The following is a 23739-nucleotide window of genomic DNA, read 5'->3' as shown; positions in this document are numbered from 1 at the left end:
TGTACAATCAATACTGTTCCTGTATACCTTATAGAGTGGGAAGATTTCATGCCATATTCACATCTGTTCTACTTGTGTGTTAGGTCTGTAGGTTCCCTGGAGATTCACACTCCAACTTATTAACAAAATGGTGGATGGTTAGTGGGGGTGTGGGCGTGTGTGTGTAATGTGCTGGTTACTCTAATTCTAGAAAAGAAGTGGATGTCTAAATGTGGTGTAAACTTTAGAAAATATAGTTACTGTACTCTCTCTGCGCTGTAGTTCTGCAGTTATTATATTGGATAAATAAAATGTTAAACCTGAACTCTTACTTTCATAATACTCTGCTTGCTGTAATAAACAGTTTATATGCTCAGGGTCATATCTAATCATTTCCTATTAAAAGTTGATCTTTGTCTCCTTAAAATCTAATATCCCAGGTATGGAGATTAATACCCCTGTGGCTCTCCACAAATGTGTTTTGGGTCTGCTTCTAGAGCTCAGTCAGATCACTGGGACCTCCCTTAATACCACTGTATTGTGGGATGTAGTGAAAGCAATAGTGCTGTGTGCATTTATATGACAGGTCAGAAAACTTGGATGACCTTAAGAGGTCCCAATCTGACCTAACACAAACTATTTTTAGTGAAACTCAGTAGAGCTCCACTAGCGTGCGACCAGTCTGCCTGGGCACATTTTCTAAACTGAGGTCTGGAGGAGGGGCATAGAGGGAGGAGCCAGTTCACAATCTGGAAAAGTCTTAAAGTGCCCATGGCTCCTGCGGATCCGTCTATACCCCATGGTACTGAAGTGGACCCAGCATCCTCTAGGACGTATGAGAAAAGTGACAGGACCATTTTTGTAGTTTATTAAATTCTACACACTGGAGGTACAATCCAAATTGTGATCCGATTGTCCGTTTGGGCGTTATCGTTCATGCAACGCAAGCCACGCATCTGTAATGACGACATTGTCAACCCCTTTTCATCCACTTAGGGGAGGGTTATTAATATTCTAATTATGTAGTTTTCCTATTTCTCACCTGAAGAATACCTATGTTAGTTAGTCCGTTCCTAACATATCGAAAACAAAATAATTAGTGATGAGTCAGTGAGTGAGGGCTTTTTCATTTTTGTAGTTTGCTAAATTCTACACACTAGAGGTGCAATCCAAATTTTGATCCGATTTTCTGTTTGGGCGTTATAGTTCCTGCAACGCAAGCCACGCATTAGTTATGATGTAAATATGTCAACACCCTTTTCATCCCCTTAGTGGAGGTTTCTACAGCGGGGTACACTGGTATTCCACAGGGAATACATTGGGGTGTAGAGTTGGATCTTGATCCAAGGCACCAACATGCTAAAGTTTTGACTATTCCCAGGATGCACTGCATTGTCTCCTATATCCCCGCCTCCAGGCACTGGAGCTCAGTTTGTAAGTTGGTGACTGCTTACAGGCAGTCCTGAAAAGAGCTTTTTAGAAGACTTCAAGGGCCGCAGCACTTTCTATGTCTTTATGACATGCTGTGCTGCGGCTCCATCACCTCCCCCAGCGGCGCTGCATACTCCCGCAGCCAGGTTCCCAGGTACTTGGAGCGGAGACGCACCGGTTTTCAGGCACACCACCACTGTCACTCTCCAGGATTGCGTGGCTGCACTAAAGGGAGGAGGTAAGAGGGTCCCCCAGGTGGGACCCGCCGGTAAATCGCGATCGCTGGCGTGGACACTGTGTCACACAGGGACCCCACTATATCCACCAGGGCAAGGAGCACAGGTCGAATTTACTAAAATCCGTTAAGAATGCCAAATTGATTTCTCACAAATATTTAAAATGCCCGCTTAATATATATTGTAAATGCCTGCAACTCTTATTACCATATCCCATGAATGTGTGCTGTACATCGCACAACAATGCATCCCATAAGAGAAAACAATACACCCACACATTATCTGAGTTCCAAAGCTCATTGATTTATATATTTGTTGTTAAAAGGATATGGATTCAATATATATTACAAAGTACAGTATACCTATAGTTACATGAATACAACTCACACAGTAAACAGTTAGAACATACAATTACATAGTTATATGCAGTTTCAGTTACATGCCAGCGATACAATTCCATATCTTTCTCATATAAGTTTGTCCCTCCATATGACTCTCTCTCTTTCCTCTGTAAAATCATGCTGAGACTTCATCTTCCTCTGAGACCAAAAAGCAACTAACTTCCTGTGTGGTCAGCAGAGTATTATCTAGTTTCTGGGGGAGGGGATTCTCTCTCATTCATGATTGAGTCACTAGTTTCTTTGTATGTGCTGAACATGCTCAGCCCTTGGGGACGTCCAAAGGGGCTGGCCTGAGTTTCCTGTTTGGAACTTCTATTGTTCTAATAAAAGTGATTTTAGCTTTTATACATGTAATCATAATTCCGTATTGCAATGTACTACAACTTAATAACAAGTATCAAATTAATCTACACATTAAGCTGGTTTCTTCAATAGTAAACATGACAGGTCTATCTGGTTCCGTTCAAATAATACACATACATGACACCACTTCATTAAATATACAATTCTAAATCATCATGATGTCTGGCGCTTGATATTATTATAATTATGTACTGTATGAAATAAGTGTCGAATCCATCTCTGTGGCATGTCCATGTAAATGCGTGTGTTACCATATTTTGCTGTGCTCGCTGCGCGTATTTGCAAGTATAGCGACTTAAATGTGTGTAGTTTGTATGTTCTCTTTATGTAATATTTTTGACTTCGACAGTCCACCCTTTGGCAGTAAACAATAACTGCCATCAATTATTAACATAAGAAAAAAATATTTCATACCATAATCGGTGACCCAGACACAAGTATGTATGCATTTCGCAAATCAGACACCTGACTATATTTGGGGAAGACAGGGGGGAGGACGAGACATCCTCTATATGCACTCGGCGGTCACGGGACCACTGGTTGGGTGTGGGACAACATTCAACCTATAGAGTATGCTGGGATAGTGCTTTAGCTTATAATGTCTGATTTGCGACGAACATTTCACACATACATGTACCTACATCTTTGTACACTGATGTTTGGATTCAATTGAGGTTCTGCTGGGTAGATGTAGAAGACACAAACAAATCGTGACAGTGACATATAAAATTTTCATGATCTACATATTCCTATCATTTTCTGAACATTGTTTCCATTTCTGGAACGTATGCTAGGTCTGTTTAATCATTGAACAAGGGTTATAAGTAGTGTCCTTCCTAAATAACATAAACCTTCGGAGTTCGGGGAGAGCCACTCATAAACCTTTCTTCCACATATATTAGTGAGCTCTTTATCTGCAATGTGTGAATAGCCATTGTCTGACTGTTCCTGATTACCTCTGAACTCCATAACTACTAGAACTTAGATTTTTCTCTGACTTTAACAAACTGATCGGCTTATCCTGGGATCCTATAAGGAAATCACTCCTTCCTACAGAACCAGTTCCAGTCCCACACTCGACTCCTCATAAAAAAACCTCGCAAAAATAGAATATCCTGAAAGAAAATGATTGTCAGCGGGAAAGAGAGAAATAGAACAAAACAACTCTTGTTCATAACAAATCAATTACAATGACTGGTCTTTCTGCAGTCCTTTAGTACGCTCAGGTAGTGTTCAACAGTGCCGCCTCTCAGTCTTCACGGAACAGAGTCTCTGGTGATACTTTTGCGATCTCTTTGCCTTGCTCTTTGAATACACATTTCACTTTAACGCAAAGTTCACTTTGCTCTCCGCCTTGCTCTTTGAACACACAGTTCACTTGGAGCACACAGTTCACTACGAACACACAGTTCACAAACTCGATGAATGTGAGCAATAAACTACTTTGTCACGAGTTCTCTCCGGGTCAGCGACCTTCTTGCAGTGGGACGAGTGGACCCAAGTCTCTCTTTCGGCGGCCTTTAGTGCTGTCAACAAATCTTTTTATATTCCTTCCCACCTGTCTATTAGGCAACCTGAGCGTAAGGGCAGTCACACGATCTATTGGTTCATAATCAATACAGTTAGCATTTGGCATACCAGCAATCAACAGTTTCAAGTTCTTTTGTCAAGTTCTCAAATGCTGGCTCATCTCAACAAGGTACTGTACTGTCACCTCATTGGTGTATTTCTGTTCATTGTGCGGATCAATCATGACATGAGGTTGTCTTCCAAAAACAACCCAAAAAGACACAAATACCAAAACAAAAAAACAAATTTCGAAGAGGGTGATTCGTCGAGTGAAGATCTGGGAGTGGTTCCGAAGCTACATAATACTAGTGGCAGTATCTATTATCACAATAGCACAATTTCAAGCTTTGCTCCTACTTCTAGGGGTACCATTATCTACACACAAATTTCTGCGCAATTTTTCTTTGTGGTAAACACAGCAGTATCCGTGGCGGCAGGAAATGCCACTACCCAGTTTGAGAAAACATCAGTGCACACCAATACATAACAATAATTCCTAAAGGGTGTTAACTGTACAAAGTCGATTTGTATTTCCTGAAAAGATCCGTCTGCAGGAGGGATATGGGATGGCTCTGTTTGTATTGCTTTACCAATATTCTTCCTCAAGCAAGTAAGACAGGTCATTGCTCTCTTACCTGCATGAGAATAGAATCCTGGCGCACACCAGAAGACTCATCAGCCTGCACCTACCCTCTTTGCCTAGATGAGTCAGACCGTGTGCCACCTCAGCTAGACTTGGAAAGTATGCTCTGGGGGCTACTGGCTTACCGTGTCCACCTGCCCACAGTCCTGAGGACTACTGGCCATACCCCTTTGTCCTCCATACTGCCTCTTCCTGCAGGGAACACAAATTTTTGTATCTTAATTTAACTATCGTGTGTTTGCAATGTAGAGTACCATGAGCATAACTCAAAAAAGAAAAAAAAGATAAAAAGAAACCTCTCTAGAGGAGAGAAGGAAGAAGAAAATGAAAAAGAAAATGTCAGGTTTGCCATTCACCAACAGACATATCGGTGTCTATACAAAATTTCCCTTCACCAGTATTCCCATTCTCCACCCATTGTGCATGACAAGGCACACTGCAGTAATACTGGTGTCATCGTGCTGTTGAGATATACTGGGTTCGGGCAGAACTCTGAAGGACCTAGGCATGTGGAGTATGAACTGTACTTGGGTCCATGTTTTGTACCACCCTGTGTGAACGCAAAAGATGAAGAGGAAACTGTAGAGAAACAGAATAGAGGTTGGTGACAGATGAGTTTGTAGAGGTGGAGAAGATTTTATAAAAATTTGACAACTGGATTGGGCACTACGGGGAAGTGATTCTCTACTTGGCCTACTCCCCTTAAAAAAAAATTCTGTGTGTCTTATCTCTACTGGGACTATCCCAGCCATCAATCCAGTGTCCTGTCCATCCTAAGTTCATAGGGAACCCGGTATCTGTGAGTTAATTTCCTCTACCTGTGATGGACATGCATCTAGAACAGTGAAATGTAACATTAGTAAGTTGCATTTATTCTGTTCTTCCCATTAACCGAATCTGTGTTTTCTATATGGCTTATGATTCCTTACTATATGTCCCTTGGTCCCGTCTATGTGTTTAATAATGTGGCTTGTGTTTTCTGTCTAGGGGATCTATATTGACTATGTGTCCTACTACTCCTACAATCTCTGGCAAAATGCCCTTCCTTCCTACAAGTGTAACATATTATTGACCATTAGGGATCTGGTGTTTGGACTGATGGGTCTTTCCTGTGTGTGCCAGTATACTTACCGTCCTCAACCTCTCCACCTGTTGTTCTCTGCGCCTAGCACTATTCTGGTGATGTTCAATAGCACACTATCTAAGATTAGCTACTGTGACACCTTTCAAATTTTGCAAATAAGTCTGCACCCTGACACTCAATGCCTTTATTGAGCCCGTCCATTTGCACAGAGACAGCCATCGCCCGTTTGCCGAATTAGTGTTTACCAGTGATCTTATCCAGATGGAGAGTTTTCTATTTCTGCAAGAGACAAAAAAAAAAAAAAGTTTAACAAGCTTCTAGGTCATGCGAAGTATTCATTCAATCCTTCTCATCCTGTATTAAGGGTCTGTACATGGTCCAACAAACATTTCCAAGCAAATCTTGACTAGGGGCATTACTTAGGAATACATACTTCTTATATGGTAACTGAAAGAAATACCCTGGGGTTACCTTGTCTCTGTCCGCTTTCCTACTGGCAAATACTAATGTGCGGACAGGTTTTTCTCCATTTCTGACGTTACTTTCTTGATTTTTTTTAAGTTTTATTTATTTATTTTTTTATTTTTATTTTTTTACTATATATGTACACGAATGATACCATACTTACCTGTTCCACTGGTCTCAGCCACTTCCCCCACAGGCTACTGCTCTTCTTTTACCGGTTGGATACTCCTCTGTTTTCAGCCATTTCTCATGCACCCAATCAGGTCACCTTCTCCTCCTAAATAAAACTTCAACATTCATTAGTACATATATAGGTTACAGTCATATTTTTCATATTTTTATTTATTTTCTATAGTTTGTATGCTGGCCGTAACTGCTTCCACATCTACATAAGGCGGTGTACTTGCATTCTCTTTTTTTTTTTCTTCCTACTTATTTATTGTTGCTACAAGTTCAAACAGTTCTTATATTTCCATTCTTGTCTTATATGACTTTGGTTAGACATACCACCTGCAATACCTTAGGATCAAACTCACCAACCCCTCTTGCTGTCACAGGTTTAAACAATTTGTATGTCTGACCCTTTGTTTTCTGAATTTTATCAGACATATTCTTATCCTTAAGTTCTGCAATACCTCTGGTTCAAAGCTGCTCACCTTAGGGAATGGTACCCTATCTTTGTCAGTCATACATTCCCATTCTGACAAAAAGTCTTCAGCGTGTGGACCATATTTCCCACACACAATACTTTTTCCTTTAAACTTCGCTGACCCCCTGGGCCGCGGCTCTTCAACCTGAACCCTGGTTAAACGTCCCTTACTTGAGCAACTGGCTCCCATAATTGTGGGCCTTTTCCCACAAACACCAAAATACTCAATATAAGGCGACGGTGGAAGTATCCCTGAGCGCCTTCCACTCGCTCTCGCCCACGCTGGCCTGTACAACGATACACTGTTGGTAGCGGATCGCAATGTACCCAACTTAGGGCTCCTATCTGACCTTACAACACCGTAATTTCTTTTGGTGGAAGTTCTGTTTGGAATATTTTCCTGAGAGAGGCAGCGAAAAATCCTTTTCGATATCTTTCAACTGGAATTTTGTAGGGTGAAAAACAGAGAAATTAGATAACTATCCTTCACCCTTTCCAGTGAAGCCCACCAGGGAGATTTCCCGACGTTATCAAAGAAAAACCCCTTTGTCTATACAATCACGTCGGCGTATGCTCTTCCACAGCGCATATGACACAATGGTATCGCGTTGTGCTGTGCAGAACAAACAGACATGCGATGCAATAGCACAGCCTATAGATACTAGTTATCTATATGCCCTACAATTGCTGTAGACCACTTTAGCCTAAACCACTCCAGACCACTTTAGACCACTTCAGTTGTATGGTATCACTTCAGACCACTTCAGACCACTTTAGTTCCTAATAACGCAGGGTAGCGAACCCTTCGCCACCGGGCCTCTACTAACCCAGTGTTACCACTTCAGACCACTTCAGTTTCTGGGGTTCAGTATCCACTCACTCCTGCGTTCGCTCACTCAAATACACTTTGTTTTTCTGTACAGAAAATTTAAATTCATTCAGATAGGCAGCTTTACCCCAGAGGCAATACAGTTTTGTAAACTAAATTTAGAGTAACCTGCTTTTGAAATCTGATAGTTATGTGCTATTGTATTAAATGTCTACTATCCCACCTTTGAACTTAACGACACTATATTGTATAATTTGTACTAAGCGCCCGCATTCTTACGCACTTTGAGCAAACACGCGACCGTGCGTGTCTCTTACGCTGCGTGCGCAGTCCTTTACTTTGTCCGAGACACGTGTACAAAACCCTGCGTCCGCAATAAATCACACAGCTCTATAAATGTGAGCAATACGAACTACTATTGCCCACTAGACACAACTTGTTCTGTATAAACTTTTATGCAGAACTGCGTTTGTGTCTTTACGCTTACTTCCTTAAAATACTGTTATTTCAGATTTACCTATAAATTTACCTATATAGCAACAAATGTATCCTATATCACACAGATCTATGACTCTAGCAATAATCAATAATTTAAATGATGTGATTCAGATTGGATAGCTATCTTGCAGAACATACACTGATATAAATATACACATAATTATAATAATATTATATATAATATATATTTATATAATATATATCACTTGACTCTCATAGAACCCCGACACAGTACACACCTACTGAATGAATGCATTTCCTTTAAAGTCTCTAATTTGCATATCAACAGAGGTTCTTATGCCTGTTCAAGAGGGTAGTGGGACAGGTTAATTAACATTTCAATGGCTATCCTAAACTAGCAAGCAGATTTAACTGAATCCTAGAGGTAAAAGAAAAAAAAACTTTTTTTTTTTTTTATATCTGTGTGTAATTCTTACACTAAGTATTCATCTCACTATTAACTTTCACTAGGCCCAGCTGAAACTATTTGTATATGACTATGGCATGGGTTAAATAAATGCATTGGTAACTCATAAATGTTGTTTTATGTGACCAAGGAAAGCTGATTATTCTGAGCAGTGAAAATCAGCCATTTAGAAAAATGACCTTCCCAAAATGGCCGCTGCTCCTCCCCCTTCCACATCCATGAGGGTTACACAAAATGGTGGACAGGCCATGTGGTTAGTCCAAAATGGAGGACAGACTATGCGGCTTCCTTTGTCACAAAGAAATCACACATCATACAAGCACCAGAAGTTATTTTAGGCCCGAGTTAAAAAAAAAAACTATATCAAGGCTATGCAGCAACTTTTAAATATACTTTTAAACCTACTTAAACAGATAAACAATCCAATCTGAATCAAACACAATATGACTTATTTGAACCTTGTTTTGCAACAATAAAAATACATTTTAGCATCTTAAATATTATGAGAAACGCATTATCCCTTGAATTTCATATCATTGGCTTACTGATAACACAAAAATAAATGAACATGAATATTATTTTCATCAGCTTCTCAATGCGTCCATTGGAGCCGGTCAATTACAGCCACATTTTGTAATGTACAGTGCATCATTAAGACCCTGATATCCCGTAAGAGACCTCATCTAAGAATGCCAAATTGATTTCTCACAAATATTTAAAATGCCCGCTCTAAAATATATTGTAAATGCCTTGAACTCTTATTACCATATCCCATGAATGTGCGCTGTACATCGCACACCACTGCATCCCATAAGAGAAAACAATACACCCACACATTATCTGAGTTCCAAAGCTCATTGATGTATATATTTGTTGTTAAAAGGATATGGATTCAATATATATTACAAAGTACAGTATACCTATAGTTACATGAATACAACTCGCACAGTAAACAGTTAGAACATACAATTACATACAGTTATATGCAGTTTCAGCTGCATGCCAGCGATACAATACCATATCTTTCTCATACAAGTTTGTCCCTCCATATGACTCTCTCTCTCTCTCTCTCTCTCTCTCTCTCTCTTTCCTCTGTAAAATCATGCTGAGACTTCATCTTCCTCTGACCAAAAAGCAACTAACTTCCTGTGTGGTCAGCAGAGTATTATCTAGTTTCTGGGGGAGGGAACTCTCTCTCTCTCATTCATGATTGAGTCACTAGTTTCTTTGTATGTGCTGAACATGCTCAGCCCTTGGGGACGTCCAAAGGGACTGGCCTGAGTTTCCTGTTTGGAACTTCTATTGTTCTAATAAAAGTGATTTTAGCTTTTATACATGTAATCATAATTCTGTGTTGCAATGTACTACAACTTAATAACAAGTATCAAATTAATCTACACATTAAGCTGGTTGCTTCAATAGTAAACATGACAGGTCTATCTGGTTCCGTTCAAATAATACACATACATGACACCACTTCATTACATATACAATTCTAAATCATCATGATGTCTGGCGCTTGAAATTATTATAATTATGTACTGTATGAAATAAGTGTCGAATCAATCTCTTTGGCATGTCCATGTAAATGCGTGTGTTACCATATTTTGCTGTGCTCGCTGTGCGTATTTGCAAGTATAGCGACTTAAATGTGTGTAGTTTGTATGTTCTCTTTATGTTATATTTTTGACTTCGACACCGTTTATAAAAGGCTCCATAGTACCCGGTGGTGTAGTCCAGCAGAGGGGATAAGGCGCTTACCTGTAGCCCCTCCCCCAGCTCCGGGCGCCATCTACTGCTGGTGTTCCCGCCCTGGAGCTGCAGTTCTCTCTCCCTCACTCCCTGACTGAGATTTTGGCGCCATTACATAGCTGGGCTGATCTCCGGGACTGCTGGGCACTGTCTCCTCTGTAAATCCGATATCATCAGCGATGTGCATTTACAGACACCTAAGTATTGTACATGTCACTTTAGACAGTGTTAATTAAGAACCAGTGTACTATCTGAATATTTTATACATACAGTGTTTACTGTGCATTGTTATATCTGTATACATACATACATACCTATATGTAATTTACTAGTCCAGTGCAGTTTTATTGTTTATATGTAATAATTCCTGCATTGTACCTTTGACTGAGTGTGCCTGTAGCTGCTATGTGGATTCCATTCTTGTGTATCACACGTTTCTCCGGCAGGGTCCACAGGTTATCCACAGGATGGAGCGACAGCGGATTGGCGCCAAACGATCACAAGCTTTCAGTCCTCCCAGGATGCAACGGGCCCATCCATATTTTCCCGCCCACTGGCTCAGGCAAATCAGTTTTTTGTTTGGTGCGGCAGGAGCCGGACCATGGTCAGAGGGCTGCTGTTCTTGGCAGCCCTAAGCTTTCTTATTTTATTTTTATAGTCTTACTATGTTTTTGAGCTTTCTTTCTTAACAGCGTCTTATATGCATATTGGAAAGAGTCGCTCCAACAACTCTCCGCCGGGTCACAACAACGCTTACCCATGTGTACAGTGCTGTCTCGATGGGCGTCTGTGTCGGATATACTAGCAGGTCCAGCAGACATTACCAGGCTGTGGCCGGAGCACGGGCAGAAGGTAAGGTATCGGTTCCACGTAGTCTGGGAATATGCCCCTCCCCCCAGTTCATGACCAGTTTTCGCGAGTCTCCCGCCATGAAGTGTTACCTCACTTCCGTCTCAGACGCTACCACGATGGGTCTCGGTTGCAGCATAGGCGTCTGCGTCTGTGTTCACTAAACGCTTCCGCGAGGAGATCCGGTCGCAGTACAGGCGTCTGTATGACCGGTGCGTCTGTGTCCACTTAGAGTTCCCGGAGCGGCAGTGTACACTAGTAGCGTCTGGATCCATTCAGCGTTTGCTAACATATTGATCGATCTTAGAAGTGAGGTGGCTCTCCCTATATCCCACTCTACTGAGTACGGGTTATACAGCACTAAATTTCTATCTACTTGTCAGTATGAATAGTTAAGTTTAAGTGCCTATTGCATAGGAGTCTGTGTACATTACTGTGGTTTTCTTTGCATTGCGTCTGAATACTCTAAGATCTGTATAAAACAGAATTCAGTAATATGTACTCCTACATCCTTTACAATGTATTTGTAGTTGATTATGTGCTCATATGACTAATATATAACATGTGACTGACTGCTAGTGTGATTGCTGACTTTATATATGTTTGTCAGTTGCTTCTTCTAGTCCTCAATGCTGGTGCATGGGTAGGGTCAGATTGATATCACTTTAGTAGGTTAAAGTGATTCCAGTCACAAATTGTATAGTATACTGTTAAAGTGCTTTATCATGTCTAATAGCGGCAAAGGTGACGAGGGTACACTCATAGTAACACCAACACTCATATCATGTTTGTCTTGCAAAACTGTATTATCCTCTCAGGGTCTGGTACAGAATGGTTTTTGTGCAAATTGTTTTGCATTTCAGCAGATTACAAGGCAGATCCCTGTTCAACGTCAGGTACAGATAGATCCACCTTGGGCGATGTTTGCACAGACCTTGTCCAGTATAGCTGAACGGGTAATTCCTACAGATTCGCTAGCAGGAATAGGGTACACTAATAACCCATACATGCAGCGCCCTAGCTACGCTATACCATTTCCCTCACCAGCTTCTCCAAAGAGACAAGCTGATGAACCAAGTGTAAGTAAACCGTCAACTTCACAGGTTACACAGGATGATTCATTGGACGATGAAAGCTCTATATACGAAGAACAATTAGCTCAGTGGTTAATTAAATCAATAAAAGCCTTTCTATCCTTAGAGGATTCAGCAGAGCCTGTGTTAAAAGCCAAGGCACCTGTATTTAAACGGCCCAAAGTAGGTAAGACTGAGTTTCCAGGGTGAGACCAGCTAACGGAAATCATGGAGGAGGCTTGGGCTACACCCAGTAAAAAATATAGAATTCCCAAAAAATGGGATTTCAATTATCCTTTTCCAGCTGGGCACTGTTTAAAATGGGAATTGGCTCCCAAAGTAAATATGCATGTCATTCGATTAGTGCGAAAATCTATATTGCCTTTGCCATCAACGTCACTGGATGATGTCACGGATAGAAGAGTGGATGGTATTCTGAAAACCATATTTTCTCTGTCTGGGGCAGTCATAAGGCCAGCCATGGCTTCAGCTTGGATGGCAAAAGTAGTGGCTGCCTGGATAGAGGTACTGGAAGATGGACTTTTAGCACCTTCAAGGGAGCAAGAATCCTATATAGCTCATATAAAACAGGCTGCAATATTCTTGGAAGAAGCAGCATTAGATATGGGCACTATCTCCTCCTCCAGGGCATCAGCTTCAACAATAGCTGCTCGCGGAGCAGTTTGGTTATGTACATGGAAAGCTGATTCAGAATCTAAGAAGGTTCTGGAATCTTTGCCTTTTACTGGAAGTATTCTGTTTGGTAAAGAATTGACATATATTCTGGAGTCAGTAGCAGACTCCAAAAAGGTAAACTTTCTTTCCACATATAACCCCAGACGTAGGGATCCTGTTTTTCGGCCCTTTGGGTCACAAGGAAAAGCAAAAGGAAAAGGTGATCGTAAGCAGCCCCAATATAATAAATTTGGTAAGGCGAAAAAGCAATGGGCTACCAGAACGCCAGCATCCAAACCAGAGAATAAGCCATCAGCCTGATGGTGCGGGCCTCCTCCTGGGGGACCCAATGGTAGGGGGCTGACTTCATCAGTTTGCACAGATATGGCAGCAGTCTACAACAGATGCCTGGGTGCAAGAAGTGGTATCTCTAGGTTATGTTTTTCCCTTCAAGAAGCATCCTCCTCGACGGTTCTTTTGCACCAGCCCGTCTCGGGTAGAGATGAAGGCCAGGGCTTTACAAGAAGCAGTTCAGAAATTGCTTCAGTCAGGAGTAATCATTCCAGTACCCCCTGCACAATGGGTACAGGGGTTTTACTCCAACCTGTTTTTGGTTCAGAAGCCAAATGGGTCATTCCGGCCAATTCTCAATCTCAAAATGCTGAACAAATACATTTGGGTCCCACGGTTTCACATGGAGACGTTACGCTCCATAGTTTTGGCCATGAAACCAGGGGATTATATGGTATCCCTGGATATTCAGGATGCTTACCTACATGTTCCTATAGCACTGTCCCATCAGTGCTATCAAAGGTTCGCTATCCTCCAGCAGCATTTTCAGTACCAGGCATTACTGTTTGGGTTAGCTACGGCACCCAGAGTATTTATCAAAATCTTGGTGGTTATGGCAGCTTATCTTCGCAAGCAGGGGATAGGAATTTTTCCATACCTCGACGACCTGTTAATTCTAGCACAATCACAGGAATTGCTCTTGGACCATCTCCAACAGACAATAACATGTCTGCAGAGGCACGGATGGCTCATAAATTGGGCAAAATCGTCTCTAGTTCCGTCACAATGGATAACTCACTTGCGGGCTGTACTGGATTCAAGTCTGCAGAAAATATTTTTTACCTCGGGACAAGATAGCCAAGGACTCAGGAGTTGTTACACAGTCAAACAATATCAATCCACGCAGCGATGCGACTGAAGGGTTTGATGGTGTCAACATTCGACATGGTGGAGTATGCACAATTCCACTCAAGACCTCTGCAGCGTCTGATTCTGTCCAGATGGAATGGAATACATCAGACAATAAAGAAACAGACTATGGTACTTTCACACAAGGTAAGAAAGTCATTAGCCTCGCGACTACAAACATCCCATCTAAACAAAGGGAGACCCTTTTGGATATCAGATTGGGAGATCCTGACAACAGATGCCAGTCTTCAGGGCTGGGGAGCAGTGTCTGGAAGGTTATGGTTCCAGGGACAATGGACCACAGAAGAAAGTCGCCTGCCAATAAATCTGTTAGAACTTCGGGCCATATACATGTTCACTGATTCAGGCAAAGGACACTTTTCAAGGAAGACCAGTCCAGATCCGCTCTGACAATGTAACGGCGGTAGCATACCTCAACCATCAGGGAGGAACGCGCAGTCAAACAGCAATGAAGGAGGTAAGTCACATACTACAATGGGCAGAACTCCATCTTCCAGCATTGTCTGCAGTATTCGTTCCGGGAGTCCTAAACTGGGAAGCGGACTTTCTAAGTCGACACGCCATTCAGGCAAGCGAATGGGCTCTACACCCGTCTTTCAGACTCTGGTAGACAAGTGGGGTTTGCCAGAGATAGATCTCATGGCGTCCCGTCTGAACAACAAAGTACCCGTGTACGGGTCAAGAACAAAGGATCCCGGAGCGATCTTTGTGGGCGCTCTGTCAGTGAAATGGGACTTTCATCTGGCGTATCTGTTTCCTCCGATCATCCTGCTATCCAGGGTGGTGAGGAAGATAAAATAAGCAAAAGGTGCCGTGATTCTAATAGCTCTGGCTTGGCCCAGAAGGCATCGATACACAGATCTGCAGAGAACCTCGATGGATGCTCCACTTCTGCTTCCTCAACGTCCAGATCTACTAATGCAGGGTCCTTGTAATCACAGGCATCTGGATCGACTATCGTTGACGGCGTGGCTCTTGAAACCTCTATCCTGAAGTCAAGAGGATTCTCACAACAGGTAATTCAAACAATGCTCAAGAGCAAGGAAACCCTCCTCAGCTCGCATTTATCACCGAATATGACAGGCCTATATTCATTGAAAGAAATATGAACCCAAAATCTTTCCAAATTTCTAGGATCTTAGATATCCCTCAGGCGGGAATGGATAAAGGTTTGAAGGTGGCTTCCTTGAGAGTACAAGTATCAGCATTGACTATATGGTTCCAAAAGAAAATTGCCAATTTACAGGATGTGCGTACTTTCTTCCAGGGAATGCTGCACATTCAGCCTCCTTTTGTTCCTCCTACAGTGCCTTGGGACTTAAATTTAGTCCTGAAAGCCCTTCAAGTTGCTCCTTATGAATCACTTAATAAAGTGGATCTTAAATGCTTGACAGCTAAAGTTCTCTTTCTACTGACTATGGCATCAGCTAGAAGAGTGTCAGATTTGGGAACGCTGTCATGTCATGTTCTCCTTTTCTGATTTTTTTTTTAATCCAGATCAAGCGGTTCTTAGAACTAGGTCTGGGTATCTTCCTAAGGTGGTGTCTAAATTCCACCTTAATGAAGAAATTGTAGTCCCGGCTTTTCAGGTATCGGGACTTTCTGTGGGAGATGCATCGCTGGACATAGTCCGGGCATTAAGGATCTACGTGGATCGTACCAGTGCCATCAGAAAGACAGATTCTCTCTTCATTCTCTACGGATTTCACAAGAGAGGATGGCCTGCTACTAAACGGACGCTGGCAAGATGGCTTTGAGTGACGATTTCAGAAGCATATTCTCGAGCTGATCTCCCTGTTCCGGCTAATGTCTCTGCTCCCTCTACTCGTAAGGCACTGTAGGTCCTTCATGGGCAGCACAAAATGGTGCTTCAGCAGAACAGATATGTAAGGCAGCCACATGGTCTTCAATTAACACATTCATTAGACATTATGCCTTGGATACTTTTGCCTCTCATGACGCTGAATTCGGGCGCAATGTTCTCCTGTCCAATCAGGAGCATCCCCACCACTAAATTTCTTTGCGAAATCCCATTGTTATCCTGTGGATAACCTGTGGACCCTGCTGGAGAAATATACGTTATGGTAAGAACTTACTGTTGATAACGGTATTTCTCCTAAGTTCACAGGTTCCACAGGGATCCCACCCTGACGCACCTGATTTGAGGATCTTTCTACTTTCTACTTCCTTCTTGTACGGAAGGGTGTGCATGTGTGTTCTTCTCGCCTGATTAGGGCTCTACATGATGCTCCTGCCTAAATGCTTTGGAGTACAACTGATTTGCCTGAGCCAGTGGGTGGGGATATATGGATGGGCCCCGTGCATGCTGGGAGGACTGAAAGCTTGTGATCGTTTGGTGCCAATCCGCTGTCGCTCCATCATATCCCACTGTTATCCTGTGGACTTAGGAGAAATGCCGTTATCAACGGTAAGTTCTTACCATAACGTATATTTTTTGCCCTTTGCTTGTACCTATTCCATATACAGTATAAACTGCTTTGTTAGAGTATTATACTTTTAATCCTATAAAATTGTCTGTATTTTTTGTGAGTGATATGTAAAGATTAGGCAGCGATGAGGAGGCCTCCGAGAAACACTCTCCACCTCTCTAGAGTTAAACAGTTTGTTTTACCCAGCATTAATGTGCTGAAACCAGTTGTGTGCATATATCCATCATTTACTGGGATATTTGAATTGAATTTTGGCTGGCTGTTAGTTTCCTTGTTTCACTTGGCTAATTTTTTATATTACAGGTATCGCTGGAAGGAAAAACTGCTTCAGTTATGTATGACCCGATGCTTCAGACGTCAGACACCCTGCAGGAAGCAATTGAGGATATGGGATTTGAGACTGCACCTGTTAGTACAAAATCACAGCCTGTACCTACTGATACAGTCTTTCTGCGCCTATCCACAGAGCAGTCTGCAGAGAACATTCGTAATGGACTTTTACAGCACAAGGGAGTCCTGGATGTAAATACCTCTCTAGAGAAGACAGAGCTTAGTGTGACTTATATACCGTCAGTAGTGCATACTGACATTATTATGGAGAAGTTTCCAGGACTGAGTCTAGATACCATGAACCCAAGTAAGAGATCTTCTGATTCTCCAGACAATCCCATGGCACAGACTAGAGATGTTCTAGTGAAAATAAAAGTGGAAGGCATGACGTGCCATTCCTGTACCAGTACTATCGAAGGCAAGATTGTGAAACTGAAAGGAGTACAACGTATCAAAGGTAATATACAGCTTTATATACTGCTGAGAAGCGGATTATTTATTTTTGCTCTACATCTTATTATGTTGTAAATTAATGCAGCAACAGCACAGCAGGCGCTAGTTTTATACTTCTAACTAAAACATCAAGGGGCTAATTCTGAGTCACATGATGCTGTGATCGCCTTAGCGTCTTGTGCCATAGTCACGTCTGTATATATGACTATATGGTATTGCTAGCATCAGCCCTTGCCCTGGTCTATAAGTCTGCATCTGACTGTAAAAGGACTGAAACTCCCACTTTAAGCTTCTTTAAACACTGTAATACCGCTTGATGCGTCACCTTATGTCGCACCATCAGAACTTGCACCGGTATTGTGGTACAGTAGGGGCAGATTTTCCATCTAGGGTGAGTATGGCCTCCCAATGTGAGCTATTAAGCGTCTCTGCATGCAGCCACTTCAGTGTAACTACCATAACATGCCCCTCAGATGGGTCATTTATGTGCGTCTGAATAGCTCCCTCCCAGTCACTGCCCAGAAGCACCCAGCATATTTTTAGTACCTTTCTGATATGTTGCGTCTCAATGGCAACTGCGCCTTAGCGCATACACACCATAGGGCACATAAGAAAAAATCGTTTAACTTCGTGTACACTGGCATTGCGAGAGACTCTGAATCAGTCCCTAAAAGTCTCATGTATGATTTGTGAAAGATGGCTCATTCATTCATTCATTCATTCATTCATTCATTCATTCATTCATTCATTCATTCAGTCTGTGGTGCAACGTGGCGTTGGTGGATGGAGCGAGACATGATGTCCCAGATGTGCTCAATTGGATTTAGGTCTGGGAAACGGGCGGGCCAGTCCATAGCATCAATGCCTTTGTCTTGCAGGAACTGCTGACACACTCCAGCCACATGAGGTCTAGCATTGTCTTGCATTAGGAGGAAGCCAGGGCCAACCGCACCAGCATATGGTCTCACAAGGGGTCTGAGGATCTTATCTCGGTACCTAATGGCAGTCAGGCTACCTCTGGCGAGCACATGGAGGTGCCACACCACACCATTACTGACCCACTGCCAAACCGGTCACGCTGGAGGATGTTGCAGGAGGATTTCTAACACCTTCACGGTGTGTAGTCTACAGGGACCCAGCAGATCCTGCAAACCTGTCACAAAGGTGTTAGAAATCCTCCTCATTAACAAGGGTATATAAATCCCTCCTATACACTGTAAGGTATCCTTTGATAAAGCTGCAATTTTTGGGGAGCAGCGAAACGTGTCAGAACCCCCTGCTCTGCACCACTTCAGTTCCTGTGACCGCACTTTGAGTGTCTGGACCAACCCAGGATCCACTATTAGCCCGTTTGCACAGATCAGGAGGACAACTACAGCACCCACCGCACCAAATGAGGACATTATTTTCCAACATGGATTTCTACTTATGGAAGCCTTTCCACCTCTAACTACGGTGACCGGTAACTATTCAACTACCGAACTGTGCTGATCAACCTTGTGTCCTCATTGGGACTATTGGACTTACCTGGGTATTAATTTAGGAACAGACACCAATTGGTCTGATCATTAACAGAATTCTATCAGAACTGTAAATAAGGTTCATTTTTCCATTGTGTTCTGACATATGAGGAGAGAATCATTTTTTTAAAGGTTTTTTAAATGTTTTTTAACATAATAAATTGTTATATTATTAACATCATTTTCAATCCAATCACTTTATTTTAGCGCTGCCACATTTCACGAATTTGTACCTCACAGGAGTGACTCTCCTTTTTTTCTTGGCGGCTGCTTGGTGCAGCGATCCCATTTGAGCGTCTGTCACTTCTTGTTTAGAAGTTTTCTCTTACGTCCTAGAGGATGCTGGGGAGTCCGTAAGGACCATGGGGAATAGATGGGCTTCGCAGGAGACATGGGCACTAAAAAGAACTTTAGGTATGGGTGTGCACTGGCTCCTCCCTCTATGCCCCTCCTCCAGACCTCAGTTTAATACTGTGCCCAGAGGAGACTGGGTGCACTAAAGGGAGCTCTCCTGAGCTTCCTGAAAGAAAGTATTTTGTTAGGTTTTTTATTTTCAGGGAGACCTGCTGGCAACAGGCTCCCTGCATCGTGGGACTGAGGAGAGAGAAGCAGACCTACTTAAATGCTAGGCTCTGCTTCTTAGGCTACTGGACACCATTAGCTCCAGAGGGAGTCAGAACGCAGGTCTCCCCTAGCGGTTCGTCCCGGAGCGCCGCCGTCCTCCTCGCAGAGCCGGAAGATAGAAGCCAGGTGAGTATAAGAAGATAGAAGACTTCAGAGGCGGCAGAAGACTTCAGATCTTCAATGAGGTAACGCTGCGCGCCATTGCTCCCACACAGAACACACACAGCGCACACTGTGGGGTGCAGGGGGGGAAAGCTGGCTCCCCGGACTCTCCCCTGCTGATCACCGGTGACAGAGGGTTTTAAAGAAGGGGGGGCACATAATTTGGCGCAGTGAATATATATATATATATATATATATATATATATATATATATATATATATATATATGCGCTATATCTGGGTACATTTTTGTTTTTCCAGGGTTATTGGCGCTGGGTGTGTGCTGGCATACTCTCTCTCTGTCTCTCCAAAGGGCCTTGTGGGAAAACTGTCTCCAGATAGCGCTTTCCCTAAGTGTGTGGTGTGTCAGTACGTGCGTGTCGGCATGTCTGAAGCGGAAGGCTCTCCTAGGGATGAGGTGGAGCACATGAGTGTGGTGTCGCCGTCGGCAACGCCGACACATGACTGGATGGATATGTGGAATATTTTAAATGCAAATGTGAATTTATTGCACAAACTTTTGGACAAAGAAGAGTCCAGGGACGGTACGGTGGGTCAGACCCTGCCTTTCCCTATGTCACAGGGGCCTTCGGGGTCTCAAAAGCGCACACTTTCTCAGATAGTTGACACAGATACCGACTCTAGTGTTGATTATGATGATGCGAGGTTGCAGCCAAAGTTGGCAAAGAGTATTCATTATATGATTATTGCTATAAAGGATGTGCTGCATATTATAGATGACCCCACGTTGCCTAATCCTAAGATCCACATGTTTAAAGAAAAGAAGCCGGAGGTTACCTTTCCACCTTCCTTTGAATTAAATGAGTTATTTGAAAGTGCTTGGGAAACTCCAGATAAGAAACTGCAGATTCCCAAAAGGATTCTTATGGCGTATCCTTTCCCGATCAAGGACAGGATACGGTGGGAATCCTCCCCACGGGTGGACAAGGCGTTGACGCGCCTTTCCAAAAAGGTGGCGCTGCAGTCTCAGGATACCGCTGCCCTCAGGGATCCTGCTGACCGCAAGCAGGAAACTACCTTGAAGTAAAATTACACACATACCGGTACTTTACTCAGACCGGCAATAGCGTCGGCTTGAGTTTGTAGCGCTGTACTAGCGTGGATCGATACATTATCTGCTGATATGGATACGATGGATAAGGAAACTATTTTATTGACCCTGGGCCATATTAAGGATGCGTTCCTTTATATGAGAGAGGCTCAGAGGGATATAGGCATACTGGGGTCCAGAGCGAACACTATGGCGATTTCTGCCAGGCGAGCACTGTGGACCCGACAGTGGACGGGTGATGCCGACTCGAAACGGCATATGGAGGTTTTACCTTACAAGGGTGAGGAGTTGTTTGGGGAAGGTCTCGCGGACCTGGTCTCCACAGCTACTGCTGGTAAATCAACTTTTTTACCTTATGTTTCCTCACAGCCTAAGAAAGCGGCACATTATCAGATGCAGTCCTTTCGGCCGCATAAATCCAAGAGAGCTCGGGGATCTTACTTTCTTGCCAGAGGTAAGGGCAAGGGGAAAAAGCTGCCAGCTACAGCCAGTTCCCAGGAACAAAAGTCCTCCCTGGCTTCTACTAAATCCACCGCATGACGCTGGGGTTCCGCGGGTGGAGTCCGCTCCTGTGGGGGCACGTCTTCGTCTTTTCAGCCAGGTCTGGGTTCATTCTCAGGTGGACCCCTGGGCAATAGACATTGTTTCCCAGGGGTACAAGCTGGAATTCGAAGAGGTGCCTCCTCGCCGGTTTTTCAAATCGGCACTGCCGACTTCTTCCCCAGAGAGGGAGGTAGTTTTGGCAGCAATTCAAAAGTTGTGCCTTCAACAAGTGGTGGTCAAAGTTCCCTGCAGCAGCAGGGGATGGGCTATTACTCAACCCTTTTTGTGGTCCCGAAACCGGACGGTTCGGTCAGACCAATTCGGAATTTAAAATCCTTAAACCTATACTTAAAGAGGTTCAAGTTCAAGATGGAATCGCTCAGTGCGGTCATCGCAAGTCTGGAAGAGGGAGGTTATATGGTGTCCCTAGACATAAAGGATGCATACCTTCATGTCCCCATTTATCAACCTCATCATGCGTTCTTGAGATTTGTAGTGCAGGATTGTCATTACCAATTTCAGACGTTGCCATTTGGGCTTTCCACGGCCCCGAGGATTTTTACCAAATTAATAGCAGAGATGATGGTGCTCCTGCGCAAGCAGGGGGTCACAATTATCCCGTACTTGGACGATCTCCTGATAAAAGCGAGATCGAGAGAACGATTGCTAGACAGCGTATCGCTCTCCCTGAGGGTATTACAACAACACGGTTGGATTCTAAATCTACCAAAGTCACCGTTAGTTCCAACGACCCGATTGCCTTTCTTAGGCATGATTCTGGACACGGAACAAAGGAGGGTCTTTCTCCCGATGGAAAAGGCCCAGGAACTTCAGAGCTTGGTCAGGGACCTCTTGAGGCCGGACAGGGTGTCGGTACATCACTGCACTCGAGTGCTGGGAAAAATGGTGGCGTCTTACGAGGTCATTCCATTCGGCAGGTTCCATGCCAGGACTTTTCAGTGGGACCTTCTGGACAAGTGGTCGGGGTCGCATCTACAGATTCATCAAATGATCCACCTGTCCCCCAGGGCCAGGGTGTCTCTCCTGTGGTGGCTGCAGAGTTCTCACCTTCTAGAGGGTCGCAGGTTCGGCATCCAGGACTGGGTTCTGATGACCACGGACGCGAGCCTCCGAGGATGGGGAGCAGTCACACAGGGAAGAAGCTTCCAGGGTCTGTGGTCAAGCCAGGAAGATTATCTACACATCAACGTTCTGGAATTAAGGGCCATATACAACGCCCTTCGTCAGGCGGAGACCTTACTTCAAGGTCTACCGGTTCTAATTCAGTCAGACAACATCACAGCAGTGGCTCATGTAAACCGCCAAGGCGGCACGAGGAGCAGAGTGGCAATGGCAGAAGTCTCAAGGATTCTTCGATGGGCGGAGAGTCATGTGAGCGCTCTGACAGCAGTCTTCATTCCGGGAGTGGACAACTGGGAAGCAGACTTCCTAAGCAGACACGATCTGCATCCAGGAGAGTGGGGACTTCATCAAGAAGTCTTCGCAGAGATTGTAAGTCAGTGGGGACTGCCTCAAATAGACATGATGGCTTCACGCCTCGACAAAAAACTTCCGAGATATTGCGCCAGGTTAAGGGACCCTCAGGCGTTTGCAGTGGACGCACTGGTGACACCGTGGGTGTTTGTCGGTCTATGTGTTCCCCCTTCTTCCTCTCATCTCAAAGATACTGAGAATCTTAAGGCGAAGAGGAATTCGGACAATTCTCATTGTTTCAGATTGGCCTGGAAGGGCCTGGTATCCGGATCTGCAGGAGATGCTCACCGAAGATCCGTGGCCTCTTCCTCTCAGGGAAGACCTGTTACAACAAGGGCCCTGTCTATTCCAGGACTTACCGCGACTGCGTTTGGACGCAGGATCCTAGCGGAGAAGGGCATTCCGGAGGAGGTCATTTCTACTCTGATAAAGGCTAGGAAGGAGGTGACATCGAAACATTATCACTGTATATGGAGGAAGTATGTGTCTTGGTGCGAAGCCAATACTGCTCCTCCGGCAGAATTCCATCTCGGCCGTTTTCTCCACTTCCTACAAACTGGAGTGAATTTGGGCCTAAAATTAGGCTCCATTAAGGTTCATATTTCGGCCCTATCCATTTTCTTTCAAAAGGAATTGGCTTCTCTTCCAGAAGTCATGACTTTCGTGAAGGGGGTGCTGCATATCCAGCCTCCTTTTGTGCCCCCGGTGACACCATGGGACCTTAACATGGTGTTACGGTTCCTTAAGTCTCACTGGTTTGAGCCTCTTCAGACAGTTGAATTAAAGTTTCTCACTTGGAAAGTGGTCATGCTATTGGCCTTGGCGTCGGCATGGCGGGTGTCGGAGTTGGCGGCTTTGTCTCACAAAAGCCCTTACCTAATTTTCCATGTGGATAGAGCTGAGTTGCGGACTCGTCCTCAATTTTTGCCTAAGGTGGTTTCTTCTTT

At 43.7% G+C, this 23739-nt stretch overlaps 1 protein-coding gene across 3 annotated transcripts in view; it reads left to right on the top strand.

Annotated features, from left to right (window-relative positions):
* The window catches only part of ATP7A (ATPase copper transporting alpha), a 461725-nt gene that overhangs the window by 167524 nt on the left and 270462 nt on the right, over positions 1-23739 (top strand). For all 3 annotated transcript variants that reach the window (XM_063937168.1, XM_063937169.1, XM_063937170.1), the window contains exon 3: positions 16898-17381. In XM_063937168.1, coding sequence (XP_063793238.1) covers positions 16898-17381 — 484 coding nt within the window. The remainder of the gene's footprint in view (positions 1-16897; positions 17382-23739) is intronic.

This window comes from Pseudophryne corroboree, chromosome 8 (assembly GCF_028390025.1).
Source record: "Pseudophryne corroboree isolate aPseCor3 chromosome 8, aPseCor3.hap2, whole genome shotgun sequence".
Classification (NCBI taxonomy): domain Eukaryota; kingdom Metazoa; phylum Chordata; class Amphibia; order Anura; family Myobatrachidae; genus Pseudophryne; species Pseudophryne corroboree.
The sequence above is the reverse complement of the archived record's forward strand: the minus strand, read 5'-3'. Positions and strand labels throughout refer to the sequence as shown.